Source organism: Trichomycterus rosablanca, chromosome 15 (assembly GCF_030014385.1).
Source record: "Trichomycterus rosablanca isolate fTriRos1 chromosome 15, fTriRos1.hap1, whole genome shotgun sequence".
Lineage (NCBI taxonomy): Eukaryota > Metazoa > Chordata > Actinopteri > Siluriformes > Trichomycteridae > Trichomycterus > Trichomycterus rosablanca.
Window position 1 is genome coordinate 3,999,474 of NC_086002.1, and position 24,247 is coordinate 4,023,720.

The 24,247-nt window shown below is 42.4% G+C and overlaps 1 protein-coding gene across 3 annotated transcripts; it reads left to right on the forward strand.

The window, feature by feature from the left end:
- Nucleotides 1–490: 490 nt before the first annotated feature.
- On the forward strand, nucleotides 491–23,833 carry tpp2 (tripeptidyl peptidase 2). 3 transcript variants are annotated; one of them, XM_063009673.1, is made up of 29 exons: nucleotides 491–673; nucleotides 2,862–2,990; nucleotides 3,154–3,249; nucleotides 3,612–3,716; nucleotides 4,855–4,979; nucleotides 5,066–5,229; nucleotides 6,366–6,520; nucleotides 6,708–6,784; nucleotides 7,728–7,855; nucleotides 7,950–8,198; nucleotides 8,752–8,867; nucleotides 8,958–9,129; nucleotides 10,117–10,274; nucleotides 11,008–11,084; nucleotides 11,169–11,275; nucleotides 11,661–11,815; nucleotides 13,538–13,654; nucleotides 13,793–13,893; nucleotides 14,482–14,578; nucleotides 15,164–15,301; nucleotides 16,330–16,574; nucleotides 17,345–17,423; nucleotides 18,234–18,272; nucleotides 18,651–18,802; nucleotides 18,888–18,984; nucleotides 19,931–20,061; nucleotides 20,679–20,886; nucleotides 21,702–21,821; nucleotides 22,979–23,833. In XM_063009673.1, exons 1-29 carry the CDS (start codon nucleotides 509–511, stop codon nucleotides 23,066–23,068), a joined length of 3,792 nt encoding a protein of 1,263 aa, XP_062865743.1. In that variant the 5' UTR covers nucleotides 491–508; the 3' UTR covers nucleotides 23,069–23,833. The 3 variants fall into 3 exon arrangements, with proteins under 3 accessions (XP_062865743.1, XP_062865744.1, XP_062865745.1); XM_063009674.1 differs by lacking the exon at nucleotides 18,234–18,272; XM_063009675.1 differs by lacking the exons at nucleotides 8,752–8,867; nucleotides 8,958–9,129.
- The last annotated feature ends 414 nt before the right edge of the window (nucleotides 23,834–24,247 follow it).

Consider the following 24,247-nt stretch of genomic DNA (forward strand, 5'->3'; position numbering starts at 1 on the left):
TTCTGCTGTCATTTCATTTTTAACAAGTTTTAACGTTTCGTGATTAGTAAGTAAACTAAAAAAATTTATTCAATATATTTATGTGAAATATAAGACCTTGCAAATCTTGTTGTTAGCATGCGATTTAAGACACTGGTAATTTTTAATTAATAATGGACATGTATAACGATAGATTAGATTTTCATTTAACGACAAAAATAAACTAAACTACTCTATGTACCATTAAAAAGTATTTTGTCTAAATCACGATAAAAATGGTAATTCGGTTTGTTTATGTCGTAGAGTAAGTTAAGTTTCAATTTGCTTAAAATAGAACACTTAGCACACTAACTAATGATTGTTTTATATGAAAAGTAGGGCACCTACATAGTGAATACGGAGATATTTGGTATTTCGCCCTCACAGCCCATTTGAACGCTACTGTTACTTTAAGCAAACTCATCCGCCTCGCCGGGTGTCTGTTGCTGCTTGCTGCTGTTGGATTGTTTTCATTGTCGCTGTCCGGGTCATGGCTGCTCGCTCTGTTGAAGAATCATTTCCCCTTCACGGGCTGCTCCCCAAAAAAGAGACCGGTGCCGCTAATTTCTTGAAGAAATTTGCCGAATATGATGGACGAGGCGTGCTTATCGCTATCCTTGATACCGGTGTGGACCCCGGGGCGCCCGGCATGCAGGTAACGCGAGAGCGCGGCTTTAGCGAAGGAACAGGCCGCTACGCTTTAGTTCTGTTAAGATCATGAAAAATAATCACAAATATATTTACAAAACCCAGTAACAGGCGATAAATGTGTCTAAATTGTTAGGGCCGATCATTTCTATTCTGTAATTTCTTTATACTCACTTAAAAAGGTTGTGTTTATATTGGGCTTTGGCTGCGTTCAGAACCACATCGTAGTGTACTAAATAGTGTGTTAAATCAGTGCACTTTCAGTGTTGTAACGGCGCTATTTAGGCATACTTTTTAGTAGGTAGTGTGCGGTTTGGGACGCGACTTTATCAATCAGGGTTGTATTACTATTAACATTATTTTAAAGTTGAAACAAAGCCATTAAAGTTCTCTAGGTTTTACCTTATGAAGCCAGTGAGCTGCTAATACATGTAATTTAATAAATAATTGCAGCATCACTTAAAAACACACCTAACATCAGCAACCGGCCGAATATAACTGCAGAAATGTAAGTTTTACAAAAAGCTTTCTAACAACAAGTGAATCTAATAATAATAATAATAATAATAATAATCATGCAGGGCAAATAGAAGGCCTTTATTTGTCATATAAACATCTACACGTGTACAGCACTATTAAACTCTTTTTCACAGATCCCAGATGTTTGGAAGCTGGGGTCAGAGCACAGGGTCAGCCATTGTACAGTGTCCCTGGAGCCAAAAGGGTTAAGGGCCATTACTCGAACACACAACCTTTTAGCCTGTCCCTAAAATGACCATAAAGCTCCACCAGAAGTCAGTTTTGGACAAACTCAATGTTTTCATCAGTACAGGAAAAGGTGTTCAAATGATTTTTGGTGGTAAAAAGGTTTAAAAAGTGCTGATCTATCTACAATCTAATAATCCTAATGGTTAGTCCACTACCATGACCTACGAGCTACAGAGCTACGGCGGCCGTGTAATCTTGGCTTACACAGCTGATAGAAGCATCTGTTGTCAGATTTCATCCACCTGTCAGAAAGTCTTGATGTAAGGCATTGCTCATTCTTAGGAACAGAGATTTCTAAAACACGACTCCACAGTCTCGTCATTTCTGAAGTTTCAGTTACTTGTGCAATGTGTAAGTGCGGTGGTCCTCGGTTCATGAGGACAGAATAGGGTGTCCACACGTCCGGTTTTAGGGCGGATGGACCGGTTTTTCATTTGCCAGTCCGCAGTCCGGCGCAATGTATTTGTCATCTTTTGGAAGCTACCGCTTGAAGGTTTCTGTTTTTTGGGGTCTTTTTGGGGTCTGATGTCCTCCTTTTGTTTTTGAGGTCTGATGTCCTCCTTTTGTTTTTGGGGTCTGATGTCCACCTTGTTGGGGTCTGATGTTCACCTTGTTGGGGTCTGATGTCCATCTTTTTTGGGTTTTGGGGTCTGATGTTCACCTCTTTGGGGTCTGATGTCCACCTTTTTGGGGTTTTGGGGTCTGATGTCCACCTTTTTGGGGTTTTGGGGTCTGATGTTCACCTTATTGGGGTCTGATGTCCACCTTTTTGGGGTTTTGGGGTCTGATGTCCACCTTTTTGGGGTCTGATGTTCACCTTTTTGGGGTTATAGAAGTGGCCATCCTAGGTCAGAAAGGTCTCTGCTTGTGTTCTGTCACCAATGGCTTTATATGTCAGATTTTACAAACTAAGCTGTAATTACTTGGTCAAGCCACATGGTCCCATCAAACCTAAATGAGCTCTAAGCTCTAATATCAGGATGGTTCAACAAGTACTGAGGCGGGGGTTGAATAATAGCGCATATTGTATCACCATCTATTCTCAAAATTGCTCGTATTGATCAGTAATTATTCTTTCTACGTTTACTGAGACTTCTGAAGGTTGTAAAGGTTGAATATTTCTGATTGCAACTTTATATTGAAGCAGGTTTACTGTAATCAAGAACCAGAATTAAATAATAAAACAAGGGCCGTAACCTTTAATTTCTTGCATGGTATTTTGTCTTAAAAATGTACGTCGATTTGGACAAAAGCGTCTGCTAACTGGCACAAATGTAAATACAAATGATCTCCATTGACGGGTGTTTGTGCTTCACACCTTGAATCCTCTGAATCAGAAAACCCCAAAATGGTGACTCTGTGTTGCTGCTTGTGATTTTGTTAATAAGTTTGTTCAAACCAGGTTTGGTGTTTTTTCACTCGTGTAGATCACCACAGAGGGGAATCCCAAAATTGTGGACATCATCGATACGACCGGTAGCGGCGATGTCAACATGTCCACGGTAGTGGAGCCCAATGATGAGGAAGTTATTGGGCTCTCAGGACGCACACTTAAGGTTTGTTCCTACTGTACAGCTGCTACATCTGTTCCTCACACACGGACACAGAGCTTCTCTCCTTACACTTCACGCTGTAACTGAATCAGTGTAGTCGTTTTTATATGGACTAACATGCTGGTTTCAGTTTCGTTTTACAAACATCTAGCTATTCTTCTTACAGATCCCTTCTGCCTGGGTTAACCCGTCTGGGAAATATCACATCGGAGTCAAGAACGGCTATGAATTTTTCCCCAAACCTCTTAAAGAGAGAATACAGGTAACTTTATTTTTGAGATCATAGTGAGTGAGAGATTATTAAACTTTCACACGTTTTAATGCATTTTTCTATTTGCCCTTAAATTCTGATCATTTTACCTGATTTTATTGCCCCACAATACGCTGTACCAGGTATTTAGATGCATTCCAGCACTGAAACTTTAGAATAAATTAAACTCCAGTGAAGTTTTGATGGTGTTTGACAGCCCTTATTTAAACGTCTCGGTCCATGTGGACGTTTAGAAGAACGTAGGTGCACAAAAGACGAAGTGCAACTTCAACAGCATGTTCTAAACCAGAATCAGGTGTGTGTGTGTGTGTGTATAAGTGTCTTATATTAACGTGTGCCCTTCTGTTAATTAGAAAGAGCGCAAGGAGAAGATGTGGGATCCGGCTCACAGAGCAGCTCTAGCCGGGGCCAGTCGCAGGACGGAGGAGTTTGACCTGGCTCACCCAAACCCCTCACAGGTACAGATGTGTTAAAAGTACAGCCAAGGAGACAATAATTTAATTTCTGAACCTACTGTAAACAACGGTGCACCACGCCCTTGCTACCTGAGCTCATGCCCCCTCCAAAATGTTAAAAGCCACCGTTTGCTGCTCTGTTACCAACCGACGGCGAATTCTTACATAACGTGGAAGGAGTTCAGCGATATGCTCTTTGTATTCCTTCCCCACTTGTGTTGGTTCTTTAATGCCAAGTCCACACTACACGACTTTCTGATTTGCCGGGTCGCTGTACGGTTCACACTACACGACTGGATCTCTTGTAATCGGGAGTCTTTCAGGTCGGTGTGTATTTCACACTACACGACTGATCGGTGATGGAGGGTTTCACACTACACCATCTATCACCAACTGGAATCGCAGGCGAGCTTCTCTGGTCTCCCAAACTACGTTCTGTCACGAAAACAAACGTGAGAAGTGATGAGGGGTTTAATGACACCACGTCCAAACATGCACGTCAACAAGTAGCGAGCGATCAAAGTTTGTGCGCGTAAAAACAAAGAGAAAAAACAAATGAATCTTGGTGGATTTTGCTTGGATTGTTCTATAGTGAGTTGGAGGTTAATAAATATTTTTGCAGTGCAGCGTTGGTGTTTTGCAGAGAACGATCAGGTCAGAAATACTGTAACGCTTGTGTGTGTGTGTGTGTGTGTGCTGGTGTATTATGATATAAACTGTATTAAGCCCCTGTACAGCCTCACTCCTCCCCTGCGTTTCTCCTCACGCTGTATCTTGTGTTCTCATTGGCTGTTCAACACCGCACTCATTGCCAGTTGTGCAACTCAGATTGAGATATCTGACATGCTAGAAATCTCGATCCGGTAGCCGAGCCAGTCGGGTCGAGTTGTTGGGTAGTTCACACACAGTGACTGAAAGCCGAGCTTCGATCGCCGAGCAAATGCCGAGTTGCTCCCAAGCCGGCAAATCTAGTGCCGACCAGTCGCCGAGTGAAAATCTGGGCAAAAGTCGTGTAGTGTGAACTAGGCATGAGCAGCCACTAGAGCCACTGTTGCAGTGGCAAGAAGGTGCAGCTTTAACCAGCCTTGACTGGTCCAGCTAATCAAAGACGGCCTCTAATTCTGCATCTGTCTTCAAGCAGACGGAGAAGCTTCAGAAGGAGGAGTTGCAGTGTCACACAGAGCTGTTAGGCACACTGGAGAAGAAGTACAGCGACCCGGGTCCGGTGTACGACTGTGTGTCCTGGCACGATGGCATCACCTGGAGGTAAGAACCAGACTTGATTGAGAACGATGCTTTCGATGACGGTAACTGTTGCGTAGATAAAAGACGCTGGGTTATTCGTCCTGCAGGGCGGTCGTGGACACTTCAGAGAGTGGAGATCTCGCGTCCTGTACGGTGCTGAGCTCCTACAGAGAGAGACAGGAGTACGCCACGCTGGGAGACGCGGAGATGCTGAATTACTCCATCAACATCTACGATGAGGGAAATACGCTCTGCATTGTGACTAGCGGTGGTGAGGACATGACAGAAAGGATACGTGTAACTGAATGTGTGCAGTAATTCAGATCTCACACTGATGCCTTCTAATGACTGAATGAACAATTCATTTAAAAACTCATACAAGCATGAGATTGTCTTTCCTCAGTTAAACACTAATCAATCATCTAACAATCGTTAAATCATACTCCCTTAAGAAACAGAATTATGACATCATAATATGCTGGACACCAAGGCATTGTGGGCTCCTGTGCAACAAGAGAGCAGATCGGGCAACAATAAAGCCGCAGGCAAACCAAAAGCAAAGCGCCAGATCCCACCAAACAGTGAAGGGACAGGACCAGGGACACCACAGGACTAAAAGACGTGCTTTATTAGCCACTATGTGGTACTGAGTAAATGTAAAGTGAGGAAAGAATACAGCATGCATTGATATATAAACAATAGTGTAAGGTTTATATAGCAGCAGGTAGTAAATATACTGTGCACAAATGCAACAGTGCAAGAATGCATAATTAAAAATGTACACGACATGTATTTTGAGATTTTCTGGAGGTTTTCCCTTAATCGTACTTGTGCGTTACAAAAAAGCCTTAAAAATTTTTTTACAACACTGAATTTCATTTCTTTTCAATCTATACTGCTCACAAAAATTAGGGGATATTTCAAAATGAGTATGAAACGATAAAAAAAAGAAGTATTTGATTTTTTTTTATTAAACAAGAACATCAGAAAAGCAAAGGACAAGTCAAAAAAAGTTGTTCGATTATACACATGAGATGCAAACTCGATTATCGTGATTGAGTTGCGAGTGACATATTGGTGGGGGTGAACAGAAGCATGTCAAACTGGACGAGAGTGCCACACATTGACTGTTCAGTAGGGTGTATGGTCAACCAAGACTGCCAAAACACACTGACAGCGATGGGGCATGAACAGGATCAGATTGTCCAGCAGTTCTTGTGGGATCCTCGCTTTTTTTATAGTGCGTTTTCACCAGTGAAATAAAAGTTGGTTTGCATTATCGAACAACTTTCTTTGACTTAATATCCCCTAATTTTTGTGAGCAGTGTATTAACTGTTTTATTTAAATGTTTAAAGCTACAGAACTTTGTAGAATGAGCTTTCATTTAGGTATTCCTGGCTTTGCAGGTGCCCATGGGACTCACGTTGCCAGCATCGCGGCAGGTTACTTCCCAGAGGAGCCAGAAAGAAACGGCGTGGCCCCCGGTGCTCAGGTCCTGGCGCTGAAAATCGGAGATACTCGGCTGAGCACGATGGAGACAGGAACAGGCCTCATCAGAGCGGTACGAACTCATGACGCCACGTCTTACAGCGCTGAGCATCAGAAACCTATATGAGCGTCAGAGACCTTGAGTACCTTGATATGGATCAGATGATGTGGAACTCTTGCATGGCTTTTCACTGGAATGTTTATTTTAGATTTGGTGATTTTATATCATATATCCCTTCCGATCTTGTCTGTTTTTGCAGATGATTGAAGTAATCAACTACAAATGCGACCTCGTGAACTACAGCTATGGGGAGGCGACGCATTGGCCAAACTCAGGGTAAGATAACGTGCATAATATAAATGTTCTGAGTGCTTTCATACACTATTGCCAAAAGTATTCGCTCTCCTGCCTTCACACGCATATGTACTTGAGTTCATCCTGAAAAACTTGCCATAGAAGCACTTTGTAGTTCTACAATTACTGACTGTAGTCCGTCTGTTTCTCTACATACTCTTTAACCTGCTTTCACCCTGTTCTTCAATGGTCAGGACCCCCCACAGGACCACCACAGAGCAGGTATTATTTAGGTGGTGGATCAACCCCGCCCTGTGGGCAGCGTCCTGTGACCACGGATGAAATGCTAGAAGATGACCGACTCTCTAGACCTTCATCAGGTGTCACAGGACCAGCACAACACACACTAACACACCACCGCAATGTCAGTGTCACTGCAGTGCTGGGAATTATCCACCACCTAAATAATACCTGCTCTGTGGTGGTCCTGTGGGGGGTCCTGGCCATTGAAGAACAGAGTGAAAACAGGTTAAAAAGTATGTAGAGAAACAGATAGACTACAGTCAGTAATTGTAGAACTACAAAGTGCTTTTATATGGCAAGTTTTTCAGGATGAACTCAAGTTCATATGCGTGTGAAGGCAGGCGAATGAATACTTTTGGCAATATGGTGTACTTTTGATTTAGCGAATCTTTCATATAATGTAAAAATAAGCCATATGTGTGGGTTTATTTTATTTTATTTTTTTTTAAACAATGTACACTTAGTAACGTCATTATTTATTTTTTGTATATTCTGTTTATGCACATCCCCTTCAATTTTCTTTTGTAATCTAGGCATATCCAATTACCCAACTTGCATTTGCCTCTTAACTGCTGCAGACCTCACCTCCTGACCGAGGAGGAGTGTCTCTGTTATCGACGTAAACGTTGTAAATGAGTCGTTTTAATGTAACTGAATGTGATTCTGTGTGCCGTCCTGTCAGGAGAATCTGTGAAGTGATCAGCGAGGCTGTGCAGAAACATAACGTCATGTTTGTATCGAGTGCCGGAAACAACGGGCCGTGCCTCTCCACCGTGGGCTGTCCTGGAGGAACGACGAGCAGCGTTATAGGTGTCTGGAGTGTCCCATCTACATATTACAATAATGCACGTAAACAAGTTCATTTCGTGTCTCATGTTTTATCTCCTGGGCTTTTTATTTTTAGGCGTTGGTGCGTACGTCACCCCTGACATGATGGTCGCAGAGTATTCACTGAGAGAGAAGCTGCCTCCTAACCAGTACACTTGGTCCTCTAGGGGCCCAACGACAGACGGGGCTCTGGGTGTTAGCATTAGCGCTCCGGGAGGGGCCATCGCTTCTGTTCCCAACTGGACTCTGCGTGGTACACAGCTGATGAACGGCACCTCCATGTCCTCACCCAACGCATGTGGAGGCATCGCACTGATAATCTCAGGTAAAGTGTGTAGACAATCCTCTGTGGCTCGGTGGGTAGCACTGTCTCCTCACAGCAAGAAGGTCCTGGGTTCGATCCCCAGGTGGGGCGGTCCGGGTCCTTTCTGTGTGGAGTTTGCATGTTCTCCCCGTGTCTGTGTGGGTTTCCTCTGGGAGCTCCGGTTTCCTCGCACAGTACAAAGACGTGCAAGTGAGGTGAACTGGAGATGCAAAATTGTCCATGACTGTGTTTGATATTAAACTTAAACTAATGAATCTTGATTAATGAGTAACTACCTGTTTTGTCATGAATGTAACCAAACCATATTAAATATATAAATAAATGTTAAAGAGCTACGAAGTGACAACAAGTGATACCAGGGTTAGTAAAAGTGGGATTACTATCTAAAACAGCCAGCAGCCTAATGGAATTTAATATCAGAACAAAACATTGCACCATGTTGTTGATTGACTGATTGTGACACAGTGTATTACAGGAGTTATTTGCTGACATTTTCTAATACGATTGCGGTAAGGCGTTCGAATAAATGAACTGTGTGTGTGCGCGCGCGCAGGTTTAAAGCAGAATGGGTTGCGACCCACAGTCGCGGCTGTGAGACGCGCTTTGGAAAACTCGGCTCAGAAAGTGGACGACATTGAAGTGTTTGCACAGGGTCACGGCATCATTCAGGTACGTCAGCGCTGTCTTTGTGTGTGTGCGTGTGTGCGTGCGCGCCAGAGGACAAGAACCAACCTGTTGTTTTTTCGTTTGTTTTTCTAGGTGGAAAGGGCGTTCGACTACCTCATGCAGCATGCCTCCTCCCCCACGGACAGTCTGGGCTTCGCGGTTACCGTAGGGAATCAGCGGGGTATCTACCTCAGGGACGCTGTTCAGGTGTCCACTCCTTCTGATCACGGAGTGGGCGTTGAGCCCGTCTTTCCGGAAAACACGGGTTAGGATCGCTTCTCTTAGTGCATTTCTAATCGGAACTAAACATCTCCGATCTGATCAAGTCGGATCACTGCACGCTCTCTTCGACACGTGTCCTATTTATGGCTACCTCATATCACCGGCAGAAGGTCCTGGGTTCGATCCCCAGGTGGGCCGGTCCAGGTCCTTTCTGTGTGGAGTTTGCATGTTCTCCCCGTGTCTGCGTTGTTTTTTTTCCGGGAGCTCCGGTTTCCTCCCACAGTCCAAAGACGTGCAAGTGAAGTGAAATGGAGATACAAAATGTTAAAACTTGTGAACTGATGAATCTTGTGTAATGAGTAACTACCGTTTCAAATAGATATACAGATAAATAGATGCTTCAAGGATTATCAGGGACATTCAGGCAGCCAGTGGCTTAAAACACTGATGGTCAGTGTCAGTTAATGACCAAATTTAACATCATTTATCTGTTTTGTAAATAACTTTTTAAATTTGCTGAACATTTGCCAAAATTATGAACAAAGTTACAGACGTCCATTTTTTTGACTCATAATGTATATGTAAATGCATATGGGCGTGCCGTGCCTAAGTGGGTAGCACTGTCGCCTCACAGCAAGAAGGTCCTGGGTTCGATCCCCAGGTGGGGCGGTCCGGGTCCTTTCTGTGTGGAGTTTGCATGTTCTCCCCGTGTCTGCGTGGGTTTCCTCCCACAGTCCAAAGACGTGCAAGTGAGGTATATTGGAGACACAAAATCGTCCATGACTGTGTTTGACGTTAAAACTTGTGAACTGATGAACCTTGTGTAACAAGTAACTACCATTTCTGTCATGAATGTAACCAAAGTGTGAAACATGACGTTAAAATCCTAATAAACAAACAAACAAACTTGTTACCACCTGACAACGTTGGGTTCCCACTCAGTCGTATCGCATACGGAGAGCCAAAACGTTACTTTCGCTCTGTCTGCTTGTTCTTGTGCGTGATTGATCTCTTCCGTCTCTCTCCACAGAGAACTCGGTGCGGATCTCGCTGCAGTTGCACCTGGCGCTCACGTGCAGTGCGCCGTGGGTGCAGTGCCCCTCACATCTGGAGCTGATGAACCAGTGCAGGCATTTTAATGTGCGCGTTGACCCACAGGGTCTGCGAGAGGGACTGCATTACACCGAGGTAGCACTGCTTGTCTGAACAAGGTCTTCTTGGTTTTTATTATGAACACAGTAGAGAGAAATCACAATCGGTTAGTGACCGCTGCTAATAACGCTGCTACGAATCATAATCACACTATACAGACACACATCTCACAGAGCCAACTGTTCCTGTTGCCCAGGGCAGTCAGATGGCACAGTGGTAAAACACGCTAGCCCACCGGTGCTAACATTTTCAGCTTGCGAGTTCGAATCTCAGCTCTGCTAACAGCCGGCCAGGCGCCTATACAGACGTAAATGGCCTGTCCGGGGGAGAGAGGGCTGTAGTGATTCCTCATCATTGCTCTGCTGGACGGTCGATGAAGGGCATCTGGCCTAAAAACTGTGCCAAGTCTGGTATGCGGACCAGATCCGCTGTGGCCACCCTTAAATACGGGAACAGCAGCCAAAAAAAACAAAAGTGTTTTGTATTTCTGATAGGAATTGATAGCTGCACATAGTTCATAAACTTTTATTCTATACACGAGAATTCCTCATATGTTTTATTATAATTACCTTGTGGAATAGAGATAAATGTACTGGACTAGTGCTGGTTCAAGCCTTACCACTGGTAAATTGCCACTGTTGGGCCCCTGTGCAAGACCCTTAATCCTTATATGCTCAGATTGTATTCAGTCATAATTGTAAGTAAATTATAATTTAGAATAAAATCGTCTGTATAATGCTATAGATGTTAAATGTTAATGTCTCATCAGGTGTGTGCTTTCGATACCTCAGCGCCCAGTGCAGGTCCTCTCTTCAGAGTGCCCATCACAGTCATAATCCCCACAAAGTAAGTCACACGTTGACACGTTTCCATGCGCCCCTGTTCTTTTGTGCTGCGTTTTTAACGCCTAATGTCCGCTAATTTCCACAGAGTCACACAGAACCAGAAGCACGAGGTCTCTTTCACAGACGTTCACTTTAGACCGGGTCAGATACGACGGCACTTCTTCACCGTACCTCAAGGAAGCTCCTGGGCTGGTAGGTGAAGTGGGCGTGTACTGAAATATCCCATCATATGTCACTAATTTGTTCCAGGAGTCACAATTTAAGTCGAACAAACAACCTAGATGCCATATAAACTGCTTATAAGCAACTCTATAACGTAGCTACCACAAGTCATTTGATAATTCAACATTTTACAATAAAAAGGAAAAAACATATTGCATAAAATGACAATCAAATCCCCCTTTTTATTTATTTATTTATTTATTTTTGTATTTTATGTTAATGCACTTTTCCCCTATGTTCCTCAGTTCCCCAGATCCACTGTGGCGACCCTATTTCATATATAGATTGATCATTTGTAGTTCTGCATTGTTATGATTCATTGTCTCTTTCATTTTTTTCCCCCTGTAACTTTCAGAGATCACGTTAACCTCTCACTCCAGTGACGTCTCCTCTAAGTTCGTCCTTCATGCCGTGCACCTGGTGAAGCAGAGAGCTTACAGAGCTCATGAGTTCTACAAGTTCTCCTCACTGCTGGAGAAGGGCTCGTTCACTGAGGCTTTTCCCGTGCTGGTATAAAACACTTCTCATCTGTTCTTGTACTGTTTATTACAAAGAACACAGTTCTTATCCTTTCTTATCCAATGAACGACATGTTCAGTCATGTCAGTATAGACATCCATCCAGACGATATTAAATGTCAAAGGTTAACTAAACACACAGATCATCAACATGTAAAAACTAGGGCTGTCGAAGTTAACGCGATAATAACGCATTAACGCGATCTCAATTTAACGCGATTAAAAAAAATAGTGCCGTTAACGCAAATTGTAGTTCATGTTGAGACTTGACTAGTAGAACCAACGTTTTAATGTCGGACTTGCCACCGTTGTTTATTTGCGGTTTGTTAAAATAATATAACCCAGTGTGGTAGTGATGCACTTGCATAATAAAGAAATAAATACACGCTATATTCACAAGTTGTCGGGAGCAAAACACTTTATTACTTCTTCTGTTATTGTACCGAATACCGGACAGCTGAGTCAAGCACGCTAGTCCATGAACTATGGAAGCCCCAAAGGGTCAAAACACACTCACTTCGTGTAGAAACGTCCACACTACAGTATATACAGTATGTATGTATTTGCATATGTGTACTTGAGTATGTGTGTATGTATTTGCATATGTGAATATGTATGTATATGGGTATTTACATGAGTGAATATGTATGTATATGGGTATATATGTGCATGTACTGTATATATGTGGCTATATTGGCCTAATTGTGCAATATTGTCACATGTCACTTTACTATTTAATAATCTGATAGTTTAATTACTATTCAATTTTTACACTAGCAATATACTTTATGCATCATTACAGTTATTCATTTTATGAAAATAACAAGAAAGACTCGGTTCTATCTATCTATCTATCTATCTATCTATCTATCTATCTATCTATCTATCTATCTATCTATCTATCTATCTATCTATCTATCTATCTATCTATCTATCTATCTATCGATCGATCGATCGATCGATCGATCAAACCATTGTCACGATACAACCACAGAAAAGTCTGTTACAAAAACTCCCTTACAGTTTTCTCTTGTCCCAGCAGTTTTTAACATCAGTACATTTAGCATAAAATGTGTTCACCATTTTAATTGTAACATTTCACTTAAAAATCCTTCTTTTCTATAACATTTACACAGATTTTTTTTAATGCGATTAATCGCGATTAACTACATGAAATTCTGAGATTAATCGCGATTAAAAATTTTAATCGTTTGACAGCCCTAGTAAAAACATTTCAAAAGTAGCATAACACTGACAGTTATTTATTTATTTATAAAGATTAAGCTTATCACATTTTGTCTATGATTTGTTTGCATACAAGTGTATTTAATTATTATTATTTTTCTCTGCGACCCATTTTTTTCCGGCTCATGACACATTAAAGCTCTCACTTATACAAGCCTGGACATGCAGTCAGGTCAATTGGTGCTTCTAAAAGTGCTCTAAGTGTGTGTGTCTGTGTGTGTGTGTCTGTGTCTGTCTGTCGTGTGATGGACTGGCAGGTGTTTCCTGCCCTTTGTCCAATGAATCTGAACCACCCTGACCAATATTAAACAGCAGTAATGGAGACGATGAATAAATGTAACTAATATTCCCAGATTTCCTGTTAAAAGAATACTTGGATCGCCCAAATTCTGGAGTTTGATGCTGTATTGTTTTGCAAACAGTAGCTTTTCCAAAATGTTTACTTCTTATTACTGTGCACCTTTCACAGCCTGGTCGGACTGTAGAGATGTGCATCGCCCGCTGGTGGGCCAGTCTCGGTGACGTTGTTATAGACTACAGCATTTCTTTTCATGGACTGCAGACGTCTCCGTCTCCTCTTCATATCGTAAGTATCAACCACAGCATTGATTTATATAACTGATTGGTTTGTTTTTGAAGGGCTTCTTCTGGTTGTGCCGTGTGCCTGTATGACTTGTCTTTTGTGGGACTTCCTGGAGGTTATAATGTGCGTTGTTTTTGGCAGCTTGCTTCTGAAGGCATATCAAGCTTTGAAGTCTCATCACCTCTTAAATATGAGGAAGTCTCTCCAGCCATCACTCTGAAGAACTGGGTACAGCCCCTCAGGTAACAGGACTATCTTAGACAATCTTTGTGACATCTATCAGACAGTTAACACCAGCATCGTTCCCCAAGTGCACTGATCTGCTGCTTTCAATTATTGTTTTACTACTGCTGTATCCTGGTCAGGGTCACAGTGTGTAGGATTAAGTGGGCGAAAGGTCGGAAACACTCTGAACACGTTTTCAGTCCATCACAGGGTGTGCACACACACGTTCACACTTGCAGTAATTTGTGGTAGCTCCAGTTTAAATGACTGCATGTCTGGACTTGTGGGAGGAAACCGGAGCAACCGGAGGCAACCCACAGGGAGAACATGCAAACTCCACACAGAAAGGACTCGGCTGGGGAATCAATCTCGGGTCCTTCTTGCTGTAAGGCGACAGCGCTACACGCTGCACCATCGTGCCACCCTAAATAGCTGCATTTCAATGAAGGAAACTTTGTGTCATAACAAAGCATGTGCTAGCCCTTTTTCTCACAGGTTGGTATGTTGGTAGCTGTCTGATAGAAGAGTCACTTAATAACAGTTGACATTGACTTAATCTGAACAATTTTTGGTGACATTATTTCTTTGTGTCCTCTTTCCTACAGGCCGGTCAATTCCAAAATAAAAGCGCTTGGCACTAGAGACATCTTGCCCAACAGCCGTCAGCTTTATGAAATTGTCCTCGCATACAGCTTTCATCAGGTGCACATTCACATCTTTATGGTTTATACAACACACAAATTGATATGGACAGTGGTACAGTGGTACAGGGACAGTGGTAGCCTAGTAGGTAGACCTTTGGGCTATCAATTGAAAGTTTAAGAGTTTGAATCCTGGCTCTGCTATGCTGCCACTGTTGGGCCCTTGAGCGAGACCCTTAACCCTCTCGACTCCAGAAAGAATTTCATTGTACTGTACACGTCTATATATATATATATATGTATGACAAGTAAAGGCGTTCTACTCATTCTATTCTATAAGGTTTATATTATAAATTATATATACAAACACTGTCTTATGGAAAAGGTTTGGATGTTTAGTTGAATGTAGTAAAAACCAGAACCTGTGATTGGTTGATTTTTTTGAATCTTTAAAACTGACAAAAGTAAAGAAAAGATTTCCAGTTTTACTGACTATTGTATTTTGTCAATATAAACACGTTTAGAATTTGATTCCTGCAACACACTCAAACAAGCTGGGACTGATGCATGTGTTCCATCAGAGAGTTTTTAATGTGCGTGTGTATGTGTGTACAAAAGCATTGATGAATACGTTCTTGTTTTCTAGCCTAAAATTGGAGAGGTAACACCGAGCTGTCCCATCCTGTGTGAGCTGCTGTACGAGTCAGAATTTGACAGTCAGCTTTGGCTCCTCTTTGACCAGAACAAGAGGCTCATGGGCTCTGGAGACGCTTATCCTCACCAGGTAAAGATGATCGGAACGGCATAAAACAGTGCAGCAGAAATATGTGTATCAGATGGACACTGCTGACGTCTTTAGTCACTTTAATTGATGGCCAAATATGAATCTGAGTATGATTGCTACATTCTGAATGCAACGAGAGGGTGTGAACAATTAACCAACCACATTATTTAAGTTTTTCTATTTTTTTTATTAATTTTTAAAAAATAATTTCCCCACTGTTTCCCCCCAACAATGCGTCCTCTATACTGGTTCGACCCTTCACCGCTGACTGAGGACGCCTCCCAACTGACATAGTCAGTACAGACTGCATTTTTCACCCGCACGAGTCGAGTTCATACACTTGACGGGCACTGTGTACGGAGGGCCACACCCCCATCAGCATTATTCCTCAGCCCTGTGCAGGCGCCATCGGTCAGCCAGCAGGGGCCGCAGTCGCACCAGTTATGAGGACCTATGATCCGACTTTTTACCCCTATGAACAACAGCCAATCGTTGTTCATGCTGCCGCCCAGCCCAGTCGGAAGGCAGAGCTGAGATTCCATCCGATGTATTCGAAACCAACTAGCGTACTTTACCGCTGCGCCACCTGAGCGGCCCCAATATGATTGGTTTATTCTGAATGCAACGAGAGGGTGTGAACAATTAAGCAACCACATTATTTAACTTTTAAATTTTTATTTTTACCATTTAAATGATTTCAGGCACAATAAAGGTGAAAATAAATCTGAAATAATTCATCTGATCACAAAAACCCTCCATTTCAGCCTGGGTTGTGTAGACTTTTCATATCCACTGTAAATCTGCATGATCCAACTATTTGGTCATAATTTATAGATTTTTTAAAATACCTTCTAAACCCAGTCGTGCTGCAGTTATGAGCCCACCCTCAGACACAGCCAATCACATCTGTGCCACTGTAAAAAAAAAAAAAAAAAAAAAAAAAAAAGGATAAAGTTGTAATATTTAGAGAATAAAATCTTAATATTTTGAAAAAAATAAAAAAATCCCTCTTTCTTTGACCCCACCAGTACTCTCTGAAGCTGGAGAAAGGCGACTACACCATCCGGCTTCAGGTTCGGCATGAGCAGCAGAGTGAGCTGGAGCGATTGAAAGATTTACCGTTTGTAGTCTCCCATCGCCTCTCTAACACGTTGAGCCTGGACATGTACGAGACACACCGTGGAGCCATGCTGGCTAAGAAGAAGGTGAACTCGCTGACCCTCGCTCCGGGGAGCACACAGCCGTTCTACATAACCTCCCTGCCAGATGACAAGTGAGTCGTTTATAGTGTTTGTTTAATTTGAGGGACTGTAAAGCCTGTCTTAATTATTACAGAATTACATAAACGAGGTTAATTGTTGGCGTCTTCATTATCGTCATGCTTAACATTTTCATAAAGCTTTATTATGACGTTAAGAAAAGCTTGGTTTAAAGAAACTCCAGTGGCCTGCACAGAGCCCTGACCCCTGAATCATCAATTGAGGCTTTCTTGACCCACATCAGTGTCCGGCCATACACATGCTGTCATCTTTTGACTAAACAGGCACAGATTCTCACAGACAAAGTCTTATGAGAAGCCTTCTCAGGCGAGTGGCTGTTGTTCTAGCTGAAAAGATCACAGAGGTTTTGTTTACAATCAGGTGTCCAAATATAGTGGATTTAATGGTAAGCTCATGTGGCGTAATGGCTCATAAATACAGAAGGTGCATGATTGTACTAGACCTAGATATTAGGGGGGGAAATACATCAGTGCACCCTTAGTGCTGGTCCCAGGCCCGGGATGGCTGAAACCCTGTGATGGATTAATGCTCTGTACAGGGCATTCCAGGCTGTTAGGTCAAGGAAGGTACCAGACACACTGTGACCCTGATCAGAATTAAGTGTGCTTTTGTCTTTTAGAATTTTAATGAATCTAGTATTTCAGTATTGTCAGTGTTTGGAGAGAACGTAGCACTTCTATACTAAAATTGTTAGCAGTTTTTATATTTCTTATAAATGTTCATTAAAAAATGCTTTTTGTTTGATTTTTTTCTTCTCCTGTAGGATCCCTAAAGGTACAGGTCCAGGGTGCTACATGACCGGCTCCCTGGTCGTGCCCAAGAGCGAGTACGGCAAAAAAGCAGTGAGTAGCCCTATTTCTATCAGTCTCCTTTACTCTAGTGGCTGTGCCTCCTTTGAGTAGTACCCATCATGCATCTGGCACCGTTGAAAGCTTTATCTCTGTCTTTGTTTTGCATGATGCGTTGGCACTCGCTTGGTTCTGTCAGGCTATAAACAGAATAAGTTCATATTGAATTACGTGGCATCAACAATCCTTGTCCGGTAAGGCCAAGTTCAACACGCACCCCCTTCAACACGTGTGTAAATGCCAACCGCTTCTTTTCACCTGCACAAGGCATGTTCGCACAGAGATCAGTATTGCGTACGGAGAGTCACGCACTGCTCTCTGTTATTCACTGTCAGCATAGGCTGAAATCCCTGTGGCTTCCCGCCCGCCCTCAGACGCAATCACGTCTGAGCCACCGTTAAATGCTCTCGTAATATTTTAAGAATAAAATTGCAGTATTTCAAGAATAAAACTATAGTGTTTGAGAATAAAATCTCTTAGTCTTGATGAAAAAAAGCTCAAGTCTTGATGAAATAGGAGCAAAGACTTTCAATACACAGTCGAATGACCTGTAACTGGACATATTGAATGTTTTGACATGCAAGCTTGCTTTATGATGTTTATTTTTTTGTAAGCACATGCGGCTTTCAGCGAGCAGCTAACTGTACTGGTACATTAGCGGTAGCATCGTAGACCATTACAGACAGTTCTCAGCAGAATGCTACGTTAAGGATGGCAGAATAGATAAAAGGAGTCTGTTTCAGAAAGTTTCAGGTGTCTGTTTGTGTGCTTTCTTCCCTCATTGTGTGTTATTCTGACCACCAGGGCCAAGCCTCAGCCAAACGCCAAGGAAAATTTAAAAAGGTACTGGATGGGCTTGAGTTCTATACCTACAATATTCAGAATAAATCTTTAAATGAACTGACGTACAGAGTAATTAAATGAATAAATAAGATAAGCATTTGGTAGAAGTGTGGAATTTGTTGCAATGGAAGATCAGGTTATATTCTGCAATCTTTCAGTAAGAAGCACAGAAGCTAATTAAATCACACCCAAACATCTCACCCTGACCGTGTGTCATGCCAGCATAGTATGTTACAGTAAACCTGTTGATATATTTAGTCATTTGTAAGGCAGCTGTCATCACGTTTGAAAGCATTTTGCCACTGTAGCTGTAGAACAATGGGTTCTAACGTTGAGACGACGCTTCTTTAACACGCCCGTTTTGTGTCTCTCATTTAGGACATCGTGCCGATCGTCTATCACCTGATCTCGGCCCCCAACAAATCAAAGAACGGAGGGAAGGAGCGGGAGAAGGATGGCGAGAAGGAAAAGGATGTGAAGGAGGAGTTTTCTGAAGCCCTGCGAGACTTGAAGATCCAGTGGATGACAAAGTTAGTCCAGGACTAACAGCACTGATTGTTTACTTTGCATCTTTATTTCTCTCAGAGTGTCACCTCTGACTTTGTTCTTTCACAGATTGGATAACAACACTTTATATGATGAGCTGAAGGAGAACTTTGCGAATTATCTTCCTCTTCATGTCCAAAGGCTACATCAGCTTGATTCAGAGAAGGTATAGTCGCTCTCTCACTTGGTCTCACTTGTTTACCATACAAACAACTACTAGGAAATAGACAGACAGACAGATAGATCTTTATTAATCTCAAAACTGCTTAAGCACTAGCACTTAAAACGCAATTTAAGTTATGAAAAAACAATTAAACTCTACACCCTCACTTGAAAGCACTATACACACAAGTAACAAAAGCAAATCGACCCCCTACTCTGATGTTTAAAGACTGAATCTATTATTCAGCCATGATAATAGCCATATCAGCTGGCATGGTGTTAAGAATTAAAGAAACAAACTCAAGGGGAGAGCTGCTCTCAATTTAAGCTGCTGCAAGCTAACTTCCTAAATTTCCTTTCATCCGTCTGTCCATTGATCAGCACCCGACTTGAGATCTCAACACTGGTGGGCTAGTGTGTTTTACCACTCTGCCACCTGAGCACTCTTTGATCTTTATTTGTTTTATTTATTCTTTCTTTCCAGAAATATAAAATTTTTATGTTTTCTTGGACTTACATGAAAGTATCATAAGTTTAATTAGATGTATTTACATGATCGGTACATTAACCCACTTCTGCAGAGATCTGGGGACCAGGATTCAAATCTTTTGCAATAACATGATTGGCTAATGTCCAAAGGGGGGAGGGGATGGCCGAAACAGCCAAGCCATTGGGAGGTGCCCCCTGTCGGTGCTCTCTCGGTGCCGGTCCCAAATAGAAGACTGGATAGAAATAGGAGGGTTGCGTCGAGGAAGGGCATCCAGTGTAAAAACAGTGCAACGTCTATATCTGGTATACGGACCAGATCTGCTTAGGTGACTATTAAAGAAAAGCAAGTACTAAGTTGGACCTGGAGGTTAAGAGATTGTTTAAGTGTATGTGAGCTCTGTGGCTTAGTTATTTTATTTTGCGTACATGACAATGCTCTCGCTGTTTCGTTTCCTCTGCAGGAACGGTTAAAGCGACTGAGTGACATCGTGGCAGCAGCCGACATCGTTATCTCTCACATCGACCAGACTGCTCTGGCCATCTATCTCACCATGAAAACAGACCCTCGTCCAGACGCAGCAACCATAAAGAGGTACGACACAGGATAAATGTTAGACGGGATGTCCCATTACTTGATTTCTGGGAAACACTGGGTGTCCCATCACCACTCAGACGTAAGATTAGATACTTTAATGGTCATCGGTACTGGGCAGTGGTAGCTCAGCGGTTAGGCTACAGGCCTAGTAATCAGAAGGTTCCTGGTTCAAGCCCTAACACTGACGGGGTACTGCGGGGTACGAGCTAGCTTAATATTGTACATTTTGTTACTCTTGAGTACCTGATAAAGCAGATGAAACAATATCAGAAGTCCAGTTAACATACTACGTCCATTTATTCATTCATTTAGATTTTTACTAATGCTTTATCCTGGTCAGGGTCACACTGATTTGATTCATAGGGCGAAAGGCAGGAAACACCCCGGACAGGTCTCCACACACACACACACACACACACACACAACATGCCAACTCTACACAGAAAGGACTCCGTCCGCCTGTCCGAGGATTTGAACCCAGACCATTCTCACTGTGAGGCGACAGTGTTACCCACTGTGCCACCATGGCCCTACTACGATTACACTAAGCGAAGCTAATATAGGTCGTAAGGTATTTCGGTTGAGGAGAGCTAATGGAGTGTGTTTTGTTGCAGTGATATGGAGAAGCAGAAGTCCTCGCTGCTGGACGCTCTTTGCAGGAAAGGTTGTGCTCTGGCTGATCAGCTAATGCAGCCTCCAGATCAGGAGGGGGCAAGCGCAAGCGAGGTAAGCAGCTCTGAAGAAGACCCTCAAGGCGTGGCGAAGGCACTGACCGACACTTTCTGGGAGGTGCAGAAGTGGACCGAGCTCACCGACTCCAAGGTACGCCGCTCACGTTTTTACTGTGCGTGTTCTCAGCTTATCGAGGCGGTTTCGGTCCCGTATGTACAAACCTAATACCTGAAAAAGTAATTGCATATAAAACAGAAAGCTGTGAGTTGTGAACCTATTTTTACAGATATTACTTTTAAAAAAAAACACACAATCGAGGTATTAATGATTTTTGTAAATATTTACTAATTCATTACTTGATGCCTGCTGCACTTCCCACAAAAGATGCGACAGGGACGGTGTAGAACTGTGAAGTTTGTGGAGTGTTGTCATGATTAGATGTACTAAAACGTCAAGAGAAGGCTTTACAGAGCTCGCTTTGTGCTTTCACGGGGGCACAGCCATGATGGAACAGGAAAGAATCTTCCCTAAACTGTTGCTGCAAAGCTGGAAGCATATAAATTCCTTTGTATAATCATTTTTTTTTTTTTTTTTTTTTTTTACACCTGTTAGCAATTGTTGTGGCTGCACATGTTAGACGGGATGTCCCATTACTTGATTTCTGGGAAACACTGGGTGTCCCACCCCCACCCAGACGTAACCAGTCACGTCCGTTGATGGGTGGTTGACTGTAACAGTGGTTGTGGGCTAGCGTAATACACCCAAACTCCAGGTTCCACAGAAGATATCCGGCTAAAGCAGCACATTTATTATAGATTAGGTGCTTTAATGGTCATCGGTACTGGGCAGTGGTAGCTCAGCGGTTAGGCTACAGGCCTATTAATCAGAAGGTTCCTGGTTCAAGCCCTAACACTGACGAGGTACTGCAGCTGCGTATCCACTGAAACCTTCGTCTGTCTTCGCAGGTCCTGACGTTTTCCTACAAACATGCTCTAGCTAATAAGATGTACGGACGAGCCCTAAAATACGCTTCCAAAACTGTAGAGGACAAACCTAACAAAGAGAACTGGAAAAACTGCATCCAGGTAAGACATTTCTGCTTTGTCCTGTTAGTCTCTGTCTATAAAATAATAAGAAGAATACTGATATTATATTAAAGTGCATAATAACCATGATTGGAAATTTATCAACACTGGAGATTGTTTTTTAAAGATACACCCATCATACCAGTAAACTTTAGGGGTATACAGTTACTGATTGTAGCCCAGTACTACCCCAGTTCGCATTCTCAGCCCTGCACTGACATTAAAATGGTAAAATAGCAGTGTGTGCTCTTCTGATATAGGTGTAGTAGGTGCAGCAATGTTGTTGAGATTTTGAAATACAGTTTAAACTGTCCGGCCTCTTTATTAGCAACACGTACCTAGTTAAGCACAGGTGGTAGGTGGACAGTTGTCAATCTTCCTCAGATTTTATTTAATCAGTGGACACTTTCTGATCACAGGACTCTGTTTGCTTTAAAGTTTTTGTTTGAGCAAAAATATTCTCCTCCGATTCTCCAGAATTGACACCGAGGTGTTTAAAAATCCCAACAACATTGCTGCACCTGCTATACTTCTACAACACGCTGCTGTGTTGGTGTCTTTGTAGTTCTGCAAATGGTCCACCAGGTCTGATATCCACTGTGGCGACCCATAAATATATGGGAGCAGCTAAAAGAAAAAAAATATGAAGTTTCACAATTAAAATGGTCAAATCATTACGTTTATAATTTAGTTTACCGCACTTAAAAAGAACTGGAACCCAAAATGAAGCGCATGTGTTATTCACTATTTCCATGTGCACTCAATCCCTTCAGTAGTGTTTTTAAAATACTTGTTCAGGTGACTGTTTGGTTCTTAAGTCCTAACTGGGGCGGCACGGTGGCTCAGTGGGTAGCACTGTCACCTCACAGCAAGAAGGCCCTGGTTTCAATTACTAGGTGGAGAGGTCCAGGTCTTTTCTGTGTGGAGTTTGCATGTTCCTCCTGTGTCTGCGTGGGCTTCCAAAAACATTCAAGTGAGGTAAATTGGAGATACAAAATTGTCCAAGACTGTGTTTGATGTTAAAGACTTGAATTGATGAATCTTGTGTAATGAGTAACTACCGTTTCTGTCATGAATGTAACCAAAGTGTAAAACATGACGTTAAAATCCTAATAAATAAATAAATAGTACTGACTGACTTTTTGTCTGTGCTGCAGTTGATGAAATCTCTGGGATGGATGCACTGTGCCACCTACACTGAGAACTGGCTGCCCATCATGTACCCTCCAGACTACACACCTTTTTAAACAACGTACCTCTGCTTTACTCCGTCCACCACCCCACCCCACCCCACCCCAGCTACACATCGCACCCTGATATACCTAACGACAGTATGCACACCTTTAAATGCAGTACGGAATTTTAGAGCCTGACTTCTCACAGTGGTCAGAACTGCACGCTCATCACGCTGACGAGCGCGTCATTGCGCGTTCACACAGAACAATAGGACTAACATTTCAGTCTGATAACTCTTTTTTTTGTTTTGTTTTTTTGTTTTTTTGTTTTTTTGTTTTTTTGTTTTTTTTTAAGGGGTGGAATTCCATGTGAGGGACTTTTTTATAGAATTGTGTAATCTCTGGTCCCAGAACCATCTGGAGTGCCAATTTAATCACTGAATTTGAATTCGGGACTCTTTGAATGGATGTGTTGAAGTGCAGACAGATAATCAACCCCATTTCCCCTCGTTTACCTTATAGTACATTGTATGCATGTTTTTATGAAGACCGACGGGCATTTGTGCCGTAAACGCTCACGGCTTTCTGTTTTCTGCATCGGCTAAGTTAGACTGGGCTGTTCTACGTGTCTGAGTCCACATCTCGCCTTATTATGGCTGTAAAAGTACAGAATAGCGCCGTCTTAGAGCTTGTTTCTGAGCGATGCTAATTGTGTGGAATATATTTTTAACTTATTTGTTTTGTTTGTTTTTTGTTTGCATTGTCATGTTGCTTCAGACATTGTTTACTTTTATGAAACCTGGTTGTATCATCACAGCAGCAAAGTTTTAATGCAAATCACTGCTGCACTGTCATTTTTGTCATATTTTAAGAAGTGGAGTGAATGTGCAGTGCAAAAAGTGAACCTTGTGCTTACCTCACTACCCCTTATCGCCAAATATACACTATATGGACAAAAGCATAGTGACGGGTGTAATAAATCAATGACTTAAAGGAAATTATATGCTTGAAACAGTTTAGAGAAGGCCTGTGTTTGTTCCGGCGTGACTGTGCCCCTGTGAAAGCACAAAGCAAACACTATGAAGACATGAAGAAAAGCTCGGACATAAAGAAACTCCAGTGTCCTGCACAGAGCACCTCAGCCCAACAGAACAGATTTGCAATGAACTGGAACATCAACGTCAGTGCCCAGCCATACAGATACTGTCCTCTTTTGACTGAATGGGCACAAATTCTCACAGACGTACTTCA

Excerpts from the sequence above, each read along its gene's own strand:
- tpp2 (XM_063009673.1), top strand. The coding sequence starts at position 509 with ATGGCTGCTCGCTCTGTTGAAGAATCATTTCCCCTTCACGGGCTGCTC. Across the intron at positions 3,250-3,611 it reads CTCTTAAAGAGAGAATACAG|AAAGAGCGCAAGGAGAAGAT; the intron begins GTAACTTTATTT and ends TCTGTTAATTAG. Across the intron at positions 18,273-18,650 it reads GCCAAGGAAAATTTAAAAAG|GACATCGTGCCGATCGTCTA; the intron begins GTACTGGATGGG and ends TCTCTCATTTAG.